Source organism: Eubalaena glacialis, chromosome 1 (genome assembly GCF_028564815.1).
Source record: "Eubalaena glacialis isolate mEubGla1 chromosome 1, mEubGla1.1.hap2.+ XY, whole genome shotgun sequence".
Lineage (NCBI taxonomy): Eukaryota > Metazoa > Chordata > Mammalia > Artiodactyla > Balaenidae > Eubalaena > Eubalaena glacialis.
The window spans coordinates 168447437-168462790 of NC_083716.1; the positions used below are offsets into that span (position 1 = coordinate 168447437).

Here is a 15354-nt window from a genome sequence, read left to right on the forward strand (position 1 = left end):
AGCACTGTGGGTGGGGAGACACACTTGGGGACCCTGAAATCTCACTCTGTAACAGGTCACCCTCTCATGAAGCCTGCTGTGACCCTATCCTTAGTAATCAAATCCTCTGAATGATTGATTAGAAGACTAAGTTGTGTAACTGTTGCATTGCTGGGCAATTATTGGCTGCACATTAGAATAACTGAGGGAGCTCTTAAAAAATACTGATGCCTGGATCCCATGCGGATCAATTAAATCAGAATCTTTAGGATGTCACCTGCACCTTGATATTTTTAGAAAGCTCACCTGGTGATTCTAAATATTCGATCAGGGCTGTCTAATCTAGCTACTAGTTATCAATAAAAATTAAAAATACCCTCTGAGCTACATGAGGGTGTTTTAATCCTGCTCCATAGTTAGCCTCAGAAAGCCCTTCTCCTCTCATGTGTGTGTCTGTGCTTTACTCATGCCCCTTCTTATTCTTTCAAAGGAAGCATTCACTTGCTCTTTTGCCCTGGGTCTGCTGCACCATCACCGTTACCATGCCCATATGTGTACATACTCCCCATGTTTACACAGGAGGAAACATGGAATAGAGCTTAGCTGTGTAGATAAGAAAGTTTAAGGAAGGGACAATGGCCAAGGGTAAACCAAAAACAACCATTGTAAGTTTCTAAGAATTATTTCTCTAATGCCAAGGATATGACTTGTCATGAATTTCCTTAAAATATTCTTTTTTATACATGGAATGTACTTGTTTTAATAGTTGTGAAAAACTATCAGGTACAAGAATTAACTAAAAATGGATCAAAACCTAAATATAAGAGCTAAAACCATAAAGCTCTTAGAAGAAGACATGAGGTAAATATTTGTGAACTTGGATTTAGCAACATATTCTTAGATATGACACCAAAAGCACGAGCAACAGAAGAAAAATTAGAGAAATTGAACTTCATTAAAATTAAAAACTTTTGTGCATCAAAAGACATTATCAATAAAGTAAAAAGACAACCTAAAGAATGAGAGAAAATACCTACAAAACATATATCTGATAAGGGTTTTATATCTGGATTATATAAAGAACTCCTACAACTCAATAACAAAAAGACAAATAACCCAAATAAAAAAGTGGGCAAAGGAGTTGAATAAACATTTTTCCAAAGACAATATACAAATGGTCAATAAGCACATGAGAAGATGCTCAACATCATTAGTCATTAGGGAAATGCAAATCGAAACCACAGTGAGATAATGCTAGACTCTAGTGTTGGCAGTAATCAAAAAGACAGGTAATAACAAGTGTTGTCAAAAAAAAAAAAATAACAAGTGTTGTCAAGGATGAGGAAAAATTGCTAGCATACACTGTTGGCAGGATTGTAAAATCGTTCAGCCACTGTGGAAAACAGTTTGCTCGTTCTTCAAAAAGTTAAACATAGAATTAGCATATGATATAGCAATTCCACTCCTAGATATATACACCAAAGAAGTGAAAGCAGGGACTCCAACAGATACTTGTATGCCAATGTTCATAGCTGATTTATTCACAATAGCTAAAAAGTGGAAATAACCAAAGTCCATCAACAGATGAATGGATAAACAAAATGTGGCATGGAATATTATTCAGTCATAAAAAGGAAGTTCTGATACATGCTATAACATGGGTAAACCTTGAAAACATTATGCTAAGTGAAATAAGCCAGCCACAAAAGGAAAATATTGTATGAGTTCATTTATATGAATTATCTAGAATAGGCAAATTCATAGAGATGGAAAATAGATTAGAGCTTACCGTGGGCTAGAGGGGATGGGGAATAGAGAGCTATTGCTTAACCAATTACAGAGTTTCTGTCTGGGATGATGATAAGTTTTGGAAATGGAAGTGATAGTTGAATAACATTGTGAATGTAATTAATGCCACTGAATTGTACACTTGAAAATGGTTTAAATGGCATATTTTATGTTATACATATTTTACCACAATAAAAAGCTAATTGTCAAAGGTTTTAATAAAAACCTTAGTTATACTCAAGTTCTATTGAATATTTGCTATGTTTGTCATATTGAAATGTATAAATAATTTACAACTGGTAGAAAGAGTTTATGGTTTGAGAAAATAAGAAGCAGACTGAAGGTATCAACTATTAAAAATAGTGTGTCTCAATACTATATAACATTTTAGAGAATGACTATATTATTTTAGAAAATATTTCACAGTGCCCCCGGACTGATTGTGTCATAGGGCTAAGGTGATTGGTAATTCTTAAGTTCTTATATGAAGTGGCAGCTGTAGGAAAGGGACAAGACTCAGGGTCAAAAAACTTAAGGTTGATTCTCAGCCTGACACTTATTCACTGTAAGTTTCAGAAAAACCACACAATTTTATTAGACTCAGTCTTCTCATAGGTAAGATGGGATAACAATTCTGTGTATTTTAAAAATTCAATAAAACAAGAAATATATATATATTCATATATATATATTCATATATATATATGAAATTGCCAGCAGAAACAGCTACATGGTAGAAGAAACCCAAATGTCCATCAATGGATAAATGGAAAAACAAAATGTGTTATGTACATATAATGGAATATTATTCAGTCTTAAAAAGGAAGAAAATTCTGACACATGCTACAACATGGGTGAGCCTGGAGGACACTGTGCTAAGTGAGATAAGCCAGTTACAAAAGGACAAGTACTGTATGATTCCACTTACATGCGGTGTCCGAAATAGTCAAATTAATAGAGACAAAGTAGAATAGTGGTTGCCAGGGGCTGTGGGGAGGGAGAATGAGGGGTTGTTGTTTAATGGGTTTAGAGTTTCAGTTTTACAAGATGAAAAAGGTTTGCAGAGTCATTGCACAGCAGTGTGATTATACTTAACACTACTGCACTATACATTTAAAAATGGTCAAGATGGTAAATTCTATATTATGTGAATATTACCACAATTAAAAATACCAGTGCCAAATATGTAGTGGGTGCTCAATAAATGTGTATTAAGTCCAAATGGCCCCATTTCACAAATTAACAATGAGAGGAAGATCACAAGGGAGGCAATGCCCTGCCAATGTAACTAAACACATAGACTGAAAATTGTCCATGATGGAGGAGCAATTTCTTACTAGCATATGAAATTATGACACAGTTTGAGTTTTTAATTATCAAAGAGTTAAACATTTATAATTTGAGATGCATTTTAATTACTTCCACCTAAGGCTTATAAAGTTATTTTAAAACATAAGGAGTGGAGGGGAAGTCTCAGCCTTAATTGGAGACAGTATCAGAAATAATAAATCTAGTTTACAGTATCCCCACTGGCCATTTAGGAAAAAAATTCAATTCTGCGTGGAAGTGCCAGCTATATGAGGCTCAAGACAAAGTTGACGGAGCTACGTTATTAGTCAGGCAATTGACAAGGCGGGTAGAGCTCTATGAGGGCTCCAGGCAGGGAAGACACAAAAGAAGAAGACACAGTCTGGGCCCTCTGGAACTGACAGCTCATTTGGGAACAGGGCCTAGATACACATGCACACATGCACACACATGCCCACACGCACACACATGCCCACACACATGTGCACACACCCACATCCCACCTACCGAAACAGTCATACAGCGCAATGAATGACAATGTCAGTAGCAAAAACTGAGTATACATATGAAGGGTGGTGTCAAGGCTGTTTTTGACAAAACCTTTTAATTTCAAGAGATCTGTCCCTAAATAGAAAACTTCTCAAATCTCTTGAAAATTGTGACAAAAAAATTCCAGGTCCAATGGACAACTCATAGTTTTTCAAAGCCACACCTGCTTTTTGATTACTTTCTAAAATTAAAACCTACAAAAGAGAAACAAAAGCAACTTTTTGGAAACAAGTTTACCTTATAGTCAAAATATAACCATCCTTTGGGACATGTTCCATGTTTTTTTGGTGTATCTTTCTCTTTCTCTATGATCCAAAACTTTTTTCGCTTACAGATGCTAGGCATAGAAACTGAACACTCTTCACTAGCCCAGAGTCCTGGAAGAGAAAATGGTTAGAAATGACCGGAAACAATGGTGACTCTTTGTAGCCATTCTCTATTGGTCACTGTTTTTTTATGACTGCTGTGGTTTACCAGACTTTGTTAAATCTAGAAATTGAACTAAATTTAACTACTAATCATAGAGTTCTCTAGTGACAAGAGCTAACTGGGCAAGGTGCCAAATCAGTAATTCTAATTTAAGAATGTAGAAATTTTGCAAATGCAAAAAAAAAAAAAAAAAATCTAAACAAATACTGCGATTGCAATCACAAAACTGATGAAAGTTTTAAGAATATTTGACTTGGTTAGCCAAAGAATACTTTGTAGAGTAATATTTTTGACTTAAAGTATTCAACCTCAAGGTAAAAAAATTCTAAAACAATAGATGATCATTTCTACTTTATAATTATTAAAAATATAATAATTTAGAAAAAATAACTCAGGAACTTCTAAGGAAGAAGCACTTCTGAACCCTGACCCCTAAACAAAACACACACACTTAGAGACATGCCCTCAGGAATATTATCCCAAAGTCCTCAGTCTCTTGGAAAATGTTCTTTTAATTAGAAGAGCTATATTTTCAGAGTAAAGGTTATAGAATGCATTTCATTAGCATTCAAGTTATAAATTCCAGAATAGGGCAAGGATGCATGTAAATTGCAAGGGCAGATTCAGTTTTCTAGTGTGAGGGGTATGAGCCAAAAAGATATTGGCATTCTGAAGGAGGGGCCGGAATGCTATTTTCAATGCCGATTAGCTGCTATTCTTCCAGAATCACAAATAGCCTTTCTGTAGGCTGTTGTGACACCTGCTGGCAAAAGCGAGCTGATTAACAACATGCTTTTTCGTCTCTTAACTTTCTCTGCAGCTGCCCTTACATCAGAGATTGCTTTCCATGTTTATCCCTCTCCTGACTTGGGAGAATCTGTTAGAGTCAGGGACATCATTACCTTTTATTGGATAGAAACAGTGGGATGGATATGAGTGGACAATCAACCCCAATAACACTGTATTGATGAATAGAATTTAAAAACCCATCTTAAATGTACATGTACTTCTAAATCCAACAGGCAAAGAGTTGGTGTTCTAAGGCAGGCAGCAATTAATGCCTGGTGTTAAAAAAAAGAATACTGAATTCAATGAAAATTTTTCTTAAATGGGAAAATGGAAGTAAATTTCAGAGGTTAAAGTTCTGACCAATTATAAACTGGATACTACAAAGAGATTTTTTAAAATGGGCCCATGTTGAAATTTCATAGAGAATAGTATTTGTCAGGCAATTTTTAACCCATTTCAGTGGGCTCATTTTTGGTAGTTTTGGTTCAAGAGGAAGGACTTATCTGATTATAAATTATTTTCAAGAACATGAATGCATAGAATAAACTGTAGAAATGGTCATCCTTAAGACTTAAGACTTATAAAATTAAACACACTCAGTTGAAAGGCAAAGTAACCAAACAAAACCTTCTCACTGAACTAATGCAATGAAAAGGAGACTTCAAGTCTTCTGAAAATTATGTTTGTATTATAAACCCAAAAGTGGATGAACAAAATAACCTGTTATGGATGAAATGAAGCCACATCTCTGGCTCTGATTAATCATGGATTCTTCTTTTCCATTGTCCCAGTTCTGGTATATTACTGGTGATCCATCTCTCCAGCTGCAGGAAAATTAAAAAATTAAAGGTCTTCTCTCATTCTGCACGTTCAATCTCCAACACCATTTTTGGAGTTCTGGGATATGGACTGAAGGCATAATATTTTATGAAATTAAAAAAAAATTCATGTCTGTGGTTAGGGAAATGAAAATTTATAAGTTAATGTTTGAAGGCTATTCAACAAATTTTTTTAAATTTAATTTAATTTTATTTTTATACAGCAGGTTCTTATTAGTCATCCATTTTATACACATCAGTGTATACATGTCAATCCCAATCTCCCAATTCATCACACCACCACCACCACCCCCCACTGCTTTCCCACCTTGGTGTCCATATGTTTATTCTGTACATCTGTGTCTTTATTTCTGCCCTGGAAACCGGTTCACCTGTACCATTTTCTAGGTTCCATATATATGCATTAATATACGATATTTGTTTTTCTCTTTCTGACTTACTTCACTCTATATGACAGTCTCTAGATACATCCATGTCTCTACAAATGACCCAATTTCGTTCCTTTTTATGGCTGAGTAATATTCCATTGTATATATGTACCACATCTTCTTTATCCATTCGTCTGTCGATGGACATTTAGGTTGATTCCATGACCTGGCTATTGTAAATAGTGTTGCAATGAACATTGGGGTGCATGTGTATTTTTGAATTATGGCTTTCTCAGGGTATATGCCCAGTAGTGGGATAGCTGGGTCATATGGTAATTCTATTTTCAGTTTTTTAAGGAACCTCCAACTATTCTCCATAGTGGCTGTATCAATTTACATTCCCACCAACAGTGCAAGAGGGTTCTCTTTTCTCCACACCCTCTCCAGCATTTGTTGTTCGTAGATTTTCTGATGATGCCTATTCTAACTGGTGTGAGGTGATACCTCATTGTAGTTTTGATTTGCATTTCTCTAATAATTAGTGATGTTGAGCAGCTTTTCATGTGCTTCTTGGCCACCTGTATGTCTTCTTTGGAGAAATGTCTAGTTAGGTCTTCCACCCGTTTTTTGATTGGGTTGTTTGTTTTTTCAATATTGAGCTGCTGAGCTGTTTATATATTTTGGAGATTAATCCTTTGTCCATTGATTTGTTTGCAGATATTTTCTCCCATTCTGAGGGCTGTCTTTTCGTCTTGTTTATGGTTTCCTTTGCTGTGCAAAACCTTTTAATTTTCATTAGGTCCCATTTGTTTATTTTTGTTTTTATTTCCATTACTCTAAGAGGTGGATCAAAAAAGATCTTGCTGTGATTTATGTCGAAGAGTGTTCTTCCTATGTTTCCTCTAAGAGTTTTATAGTGTCCAGTCTTACATTTAGGTCTCTAATCCATTTTGAGTTTATTTTTGTGGATGGTGTTAGGGACTGTTCTAATTTCATTCTTTTACATGTAGCTGTCCAGTTTTCCCAGCACCACCTATTGAAGAGACTGTCTTTTCTCCATTGTATATCCTTGCCTCCTTTGTCATAGATTAGTTGACCATAGGTGTGTGGGTTTATCTCTGGGCTTTCTATCCTGTTCCATTGATCTATATTTCTGTTTTTCTACCAGTACCACATTGTCTTGATTACTGTAGCTTTGTAGTATAGTCGGAAGTAAGGGAGTCTGATTCCTCCAGCTCCATTTTTTTCCCTCAAGACTGCTTTGGCTATTCGGGGTCTTTTGTGTCTCCATACAAATTTTAAGATTTTTTGTTCTAGTTCCGTAAAAAATGCCATTGGTAATTTGATAGGGATTGCATTGAATCTGTAGATTGCTTTGGGTAGTATAGTCATTTTCACAATGTTGGTTCTTCCTATCCAAGAACATGGTATATCTCTCCATCTGTTGGTATCATTTTTAATTTCTTTCATCAGTGTCTTATAGTTTTCTGCATACAGGTCTGTTGTCCCCCTAGGTAGTTTTATTCCTAGGTATTTTATTCTTTTTGTGTCAATAGTAAATGGGAGTGTTTCCTTAATTTCTCTTTCAGATTTTTCATCATTAGTGTATAGGAATGCAAGAGATTTCTGTGCATTAATTTTGTATCCTGCAACTTTACCACATTCATTGATTAGCTCTAGTAGTTTTCTGGTAGCATCTTTAGGATTCTCTATGTATAGTATCATGTCATCTGCAAACAGTGACAGTTTTACTTCTTCTTTTCCAATTTGTATTCCTTTTATTTCTTTTTCTTCTCTGATTGCCGTGGCGAGGACTTCCAAAACTGTGTTGAATAATAGTGGTGAGAGTGGACATCCTTGTCTTGTTCCTGATCTTAGAGGAAATGCTTTCAGTTTTCACCATTGAGAATGATGTTTGCTGTGGGTTTGTCGTACATGGCCTTTATTATGTTGAAGTAGGTTCCCTCTATGCCCACTTTCTGGAGAGTTTTTATCATAAATGGGTGTTGAATTTTGTCAAAAGCTTTTTCTGCATCTATTGAGATGATCATATGGTTTTTATTCTTCAATTTGTTAATATGGTGTATCACATTGATTGATTTGCGTATATTGAGGAACCCTTGCATCTCTGGGATAAATCCCACTTGATCATGGTGTATGATCCTTTTAATGTGTTGTTGGATTCTGTTTGCTAGTATTTTGTTGAGGATTATTGCATCTATATTCATTGGTGATATTGGTCTGTAATTTTCTTTTTTTGTAGTATCTTTGTCTGGTATTGGTATCAGGGTGATGGTGGCCTCATAGAATGAGTTTGGGAGTTTTCCTTCCTCTGCAATTTTTTGGAAGAGTTTGAGAAGGATGGGTGTTAGCTCTTCTCTAAATGTTTGATAGAATTCACCTGTGAAGCCATCTGGTCCTGGACTTTTGTTTGTTGGAAGATTTTTAATCACAGTTTCAATTTCATTGCTTGTGATTGGTCTGTTCATATTTTCTGTTTCTTCCTGGTTCAGTCTTGGAAGGTTATACCTTTCTAAGAATTTGTCCATTTCTTCCAGGTTGTCCATTTTATTGGCATAGAGTTGCTTGTAATAGTCTCTTAGGATGCTTTGTATTTCTGTGGTGTCTGTTCTAACTCCTTTTTCATTTCTAATTTTATTGATTTGAGTCCTCTTCGTCTTTTTCTTGATGAATCTGGCTAATGGCTTATCAATTTTGTTTATCTTCTCAAAGAACCAGCTTTTAGTTTTATTGATCTTTGCTATTGTTTTCTTTGTTTCTATTTCATTTATTTCCTCTCTGATGTTTATGATTTCTTTCCTTCTACCAACTTTGGGTTTTGTTTGCTCTTCTTTCTCTAGTTCCTTTAGGTGTAAAGTTAGATTGTTTATTTGAGATTTTTCTTGTTTCTTGAGGTAGGCTTGTATAGCTATATACTTCCCTCTTAGAACTGCTTTTGCTGCATCCCATAGGTTTTGGATCGTCGTGTTTTCATTGTCATTTGTCTCTAGGTATTTTTTGATTTCCTCTTTGATTTCTTCAGTGATCTCTTGGTTATTTAGTAACATATTGTTTAGCCTCCATGTGTTTGTGTTTTTTTCATTTTTTTCCCTGTAATTGATTTCTAATCTCATAGTGTTGTGGTCAGAAAAGATGCTTGATATGATTTCAATTTTCTTAAATTTACTGAGGCTTGATTTGTGACCCAAGATGTGATCTATCCTGGAGAACGTTCTGTGTGCACTTGAGAAGAAAGTGTAATCTGCTGGTTTTGGATGGAATGTGATATAAATATCAATTAAATCTATCTGGTCTATTGGGTCATTTAAAGCTTGTGTTTCCTTATTAATTTTCTGTTTTGATGATCTGTCCATTGGTTTAAGTGAGGTGTTAAGGTCCCCCACTATTATTGTGTTACTGTCAATTTCCTCTTTTATCTCTGTTAGCAGTTGCCTTATGTATTGAGGTGCTCCTATGTTGGCTTCATATATATTTATAATTGTTATATCTTCTTCTTGGATTGATCCCTTGATCATTATGTAGTGTCCTTCCTTGTCTCTTGTAACATTCTTTATTTTAAAGTCTATTTTATCTGATATGAGTATTGCTACTCCAGCTGTCTTTTGATTTCCATTTGCATGGAATATCTTTTTCCATCCCCTCACTTTCAGTCTGTATGTGTCCCTAGGTCTCAAATGGGTCTCTTGTAGACGGCATATATATGGGTCTTGTTTTTGTATCCATTCAGCAAGCCTGTGTCTTTTGGTTGGAGCATTTAATCCATTCAGGTTTAAGGTAATTATCGATATGTATGTTCCTATGACCATTTTCTTAATTGTTTTGGGTTTATTTTTGTAGGTCCTTTTCTTCTCTTGTGTTTCCCACTTAGAGAAGTTCCTTTAGCATTTGTTGTAGAGCTGGTTTGGTGGTGCTGAATTCTCTTAGCTTTTGCTTGTCTGTAAAGCTTTTGATTTCTCCATGGAATCTGAATGAGATCCTTGCTGGGTAGAATAATCTTGGTTGTAGGTTTTTCCCTTTCATCACTTTAAGTATATCATGCCACTGCCTTCTGGCTTGTAGAGTTTCTGCTGAGAAATCAGCTGTTAACCTTATGGGAGTTCCCTTGTATGTTATTTGTCGTTTTTCCCTTGTTGCTTTCAATAATTTTTCTTTGTCTTTAATTTTTGCCAATTTGATTACTATGTGTCTCACATGTTTCTCCTTGGGTTTATCCTTCCTGGGACTCTCTGCGCTTCCTGGACTTGGGAGGCTATATCCTTTCCCATGTTAGGGACGTTTTCGACTATAATCTCTTCAAATATTTTCTCTGGTCCTTTCTCTTTCTCTTCTCCTTCTGGGACCCCTATAATGCAAATGTTGTTGCATTTAATGTTGTCCCAGAGGTCTCTTAGGCTGTCTTCATTTCTTTTCATTCTTTATTCTTTATTGTGTTCCGCAGCAGTGAATTCCACCATTCTGTCTTCCAGGTCGCTTATCTGTTCTTCTGCCTCAGTTATTCTTCTATTGATTCCTTCTAGTGTAGTTTTCATTTCAGTTATTGTATTGTTCATCTGTGTTTGTTTGTTCTTTAATTCTTCTAAATCTTTGTTAAACATTTCTTGCATTTTCTCAATCTTTGCCTCCATTCTTTTTCCGAGGTCCTGGATCATCTTCACTATCATTATTCTGAATTCTTTTTCTGGAAAGTTGCCTATCTCCACTTCATTTAGTTGTTTTTCTGGGGTTTTATCTTGTTCCTTCATCTGGTACATAGACCTCTGCCTTTTCATCTTGTGTATCTTTCTGTGAATGTGGTTTTTGTTCCACAGGCTGCAGGATTGTAGTTCTTCTTGCTTCTGCTTTCTGCCCTCTGGTGGATGAGGCTATCTAAGCGGCTTGTGCAAGTTTCCTGATGGGAGGGACTAGTGGTGGGTAGAGCTGGCTGTTGCTCTGGTGGGCAGAGCTCAGTAAAACTTTAATCTGCTTGTCTGCTGATGGGTGGGGCTAGGTTCCCTCCCTGTTGGTTGTTTGGCCTGAGTTGACCCAACACTGGAGCCTACCTGGACTCTTTGGTGGGACTAATGGCGGACTCTGGGAGGGCTCACGCCAAGGAGTATTTCCCAGAACTTCTGCTGCCAGTGTCCTTGATCTCACAGTGAGGCACAGCCACCCCCCGCCTCTGCAGGAGACCCTCCAACACTAGCAGGTAGGTCTGGTTCAGTCTCCTATGGGGTCACTGCTCCTTCCCCTGGGTCCCAATGCACACACTACTTTGTGTGTGCCCTCCAAGAGTGGAATCTCTGTTTCCCCCAGTCCTGTTGGAGTCCTGCAATCAAATCCCGCTAGCCTTCAAAGTCTGATTCTCTAGGAATTCCTCCTCCCGTTGCCGGACCCCCAGGTTCGGAAGACTGACGTGGGGCTCAGAACCTTCACTCCAGTGGGTGGACTTCTGTGGTATAAGTGTTCTCCAGTCTGTGAGTCACCCACCCAGCAGTTATGGGATTTGATTTTATTGTGATTGCGCCCCTCCTAGCGTCTCATTGTGGCTTCTCCTTTGTCTTTGGATGTAAGGTATCTTTTTTGGTGAGTTCCAGTGTCTTCCTGCCGATGATTGTTCAGCAGTTAGTTGTGATTCCGGTGTTCTCGAAAGAGGGAGTGAGAGCACGTCCTTCTACTCCGCCATCTTAAACCAATCTCCTCTTCAACAAGTTAACCACTAAGATCTAGTCTAATCATTCTGCAAATAAAAACCCGTTAAACAAAGTTAAATGCAAATTAATCTAGGTCCATACCGAAATTCATCATTGGCTCTTTCTTCTCGAAGTCCAATCCACCAGTTTACACCATACTTTGATAGCTATTTAAAAAAGAGAGAGAGAATGTTCAGCATTTATCCTACATTTTTTCCCTTTTCACTATTAAGATTAATGGGGTTGCTGTTAATAGCTTTCTATTCTTCAGTATTTTACCCAATTATCTAAAGAAGAGTACACTAAGGCCTAGCATCTTGAGAAGACCTGAAACTTCATTATTCTAAACTACTCCCTCCTCATTATGTAAGAAAATTGGAATCAAATATTGAAAATAATTTTGGTTTCATACAACATGCCATAACTTTGTTACAATGTTTCCTATATATTTAAAAGTAAATTTTCTAACTCTCATAATAGGGATTTAAAAAGTAATATTGTAAAGCAAAATAGAATGTGGATTCCTTTTTTGACTAAAAATTTAGTGGTTTATGCGCTCAGTGATTTATAGAAGTTTACTATATATGCCACCTACTTGAAAAACAATTCGAGGCACAAAGACCTCAATAGTAAAAATAATTTGTATTTTAGGCATTAGTCTGATTGGTAAGTTTTCAAACTAAGTATTAGCACCCTCTCCATTCAAATGGAAATCGCATTATAGGAAAAAATAATACTACAGTATTTCCAATGTTTGACAACTAGAAAATTATTCTTTATATATTTTATGAATTTACACCATTATTTATCACATAGATCCAAGTACAATAAAGAATAAACTTGAAACACCATAGGCATGCACATGCATACACACATTAGAGCAGATGTAATACTGGACTTATAACCCAGGAAATTGAAATTCCCTCTTTAACTATAAAAGAAGAACAGGCATTAAGGATTTCTCTAAGGTCTTTAAATCAATATTCTTTATTGTGTGTGTGCTGTGTGTGAAATGTAACTTAATTTTTTATGCTAAAAACCTATTAATTTGAAGGCATTGTACATTTAAATTTACACTTTCATTTCTTCTGTAAAGACTTGGGAATGCATTTTAAGATATATAAATGTTTTTCCATGTGAATTTCAGGTCATCATACAAGAGAACCTAATAGCTCTCTAACATTGTAATTTATACACAGGTATTTTTACTCCTTAATCAGTGTGGCTGTCTGCCATATCAGCAATTTGAGAATAATGCAAGATGGAGCAACTATAATTTTGGATCCCTGAGTTGTTGTTTCAGGGACGTGTTCTTACATGCTGAATTTAGACTCCTATTGTCAGATTTTGGAATGGGTCCATGGAGACTGGCTGTGAACTCAGTGGAAGAACCACAACAATTTCATTCAATCTAAAGAGGTCTCATGTGCAACAATAGTGGAAATCATGGCCTGATTGTTCACTGCCCCAATTAAGGACCTCTAAAGAGGAAGTATAACTACTGCATCTTAAGTGGCATATTTATTACTACCTCGATTATAGCACGGTAATCCTCCACAGGGCACATCACAACCTGTTGTGATATGGAACAGAAATTCATAGGACAAGATAGAAGACACCCAAAGTGAAAAATCCAATGTGAAAAATAGATGTTGTAAATTTCAGTTTAGGTATGAAACCACAACAATAGAAGACATTAGTATTCTTTTGTATAAAAAACGTGATACAACCATGTACCTCATAGTATCAATTATGTTTTGTTACAGAAAAGCAGTCATTATAGATAGCATCGTATGGAAGAACACACCAAAAAGAAATAACCCACAGCAATAGCCAATATATTAATCTACTAAGCAGTATAAGGAAGAACAACCTGTCATCTCTTAAAATGTTTCCATAAAAATAGGAAAACCAAGTTATTTTAAGGATTTAAAACACCAGATTTTTGAGGATGGCTAATAGATTTGATATATTTTTGTTAGAAATATTTTGAAATAAAATTTTAAAAGTAAGAGTAAATTGCAATTTTGAAATGCAAATATTGTACAACACAGCATAAAAATGTTAGTTCATGTCAAACAACTCCTAAAGTGCTCATGTTTTTTTACTTTTTTGGCATTAATCTGACCAACAAGATGGCTCAAAAAACTAGTACTCAAAAATTCCCTCGCATCATGCCTTGTGGTCTTCTGTTAGTCAAAGAGGAAATTCTGACTCATCACTTTTCCAAGATGGAAATATTCTGTTAAAAAAATTCTGCTTCAGATTTAAAAAAATGCATCCAGCTTTCTTTTTCAATAATTAGTTCTTCTACTCCCAACTGAATGTTATCTTTGTCTTTCACATTTCTGAGTTACTACTCTTCTTAGAGGAGCTATACAATACATATGTAACTTTAAAAATATTTAATTATTTAATTCTTATTCTTCCTGCAATTATAGGATGGGCATGCCACAAGAATGAGTGGTATGACCTCTATATGTTTAGTTCCTCATCCAGAACTTCTGGACTGACTCATTCTAGCAAGACGTTCTTAGATATGGGGTTTCTTAGTTAAGAAATGTAAATGGTCACCGTATATACCACCACTACCACCAACAAAAATTGCCTAACTGCTATAAACTAAGCAGGAGGAAGAACTGCTTTAGCAATGTACAGCATTCTTTTTTCTAAATTGATACCCTTCCCATTTGGCTTTCTGGCTCCATTCTTGGTCTGCACATTCCCTATGATGATTTTCTTCTGTGGCACAGTGCAGTGTTAGATCAGTCAGCCACTCACCCATAATACTGACAGGGCATTCTTTATTAACATGGTCATAGGCTTGGTAATAATTTTGCCATATAAGACACTACAAGGTTTGTCTGGTTTGAGATCACTAGATCTAGTCCTCAACTAGATCATGGCACTGGCTATGCCTTCTCAAATGTCTAAACCTGTGGGGTTTTACTATTCCCTTCAATGGGAGGTATTAACTCTGTCATTTCCACTGGCTTCCCAACAACCAAAGACTGGGAGAGTGAATTAAGGGAAAGGTTAAGAGAGAAGACCTGCAGAGGTTCCTAAAAGAGCTAAGCTCTGCTGGAACGATCAAAGAAGCCCTTTACTGTGCATGTCTGAGACAGAGCTGACAGCCATCTTTTGGGGAGGGATTTTATTTTATTTTATTTATTAATTTTAAAAAGTTGAGGTATAGTTGTTTTACAATATTCTATTAGTTTCAGCTATACAACATAGTGATTCAAAATTTTTATAGATTATACCCCATTTAAAGTTATTATAAAATAATGGCTATATTTCCCTATGCTGTACAGTATATCCTTGTAGCTTATTTATTTTATACATAGTAGGTTATACCTCTTAATCCTCTACCCCATCTTGTCCCCCTTCTCTCTCCCCACTGATAACCACTAGTTTGTTTTCTGTATCAGTGAGTTTGTTTCTGTTCCGTTATATTAATCATTTGTTTTGTTTTTTAGCTTCCACATATAAATGATAATGTACAGTATTTATCTTTCTCTGTCTGACATTTCACGAAGCATGATACCCTCTAGGTCCATATATGTGTTGCAAATGGCAAATTTTCATTCTTTTTTATGACTAATATTCCATTGT

The 15354-nt window shown here is 35.9% G+C and overlaps 1 protein-coding gene across 1 annotated transcript in view; it reads right to left on the bottom strand.

Moving 5' to 3' along the window:
* The window catches only part of PLA2R1 (phospholipase A2 receptor 1), a 118509-nt gene that overhangs the window by 24740 nt on the left and 78415 nt on the right, over nucleotides 1–15354 (bottom strand). The window contains exons 18-20 of the mRNA XM_061184414.1: nucleotides 11842–11906; nucleotides 5563–5666; nucleotides 3862–4001 (exon numbers count right to left, since the gene is read on the bottom strand). Coding sequence (XP_061040397.1) covers nucleotides 3862–4001; nucleotides 5563–5666; nucleotides 11842–11906 — 309 coding nt within the window. The remainder of the gene's footprint in view (nucleotides 1–3861; nucleotides 4002–5562; nucleotides 5667–11841; nucleotides 11907–15354) is intronic.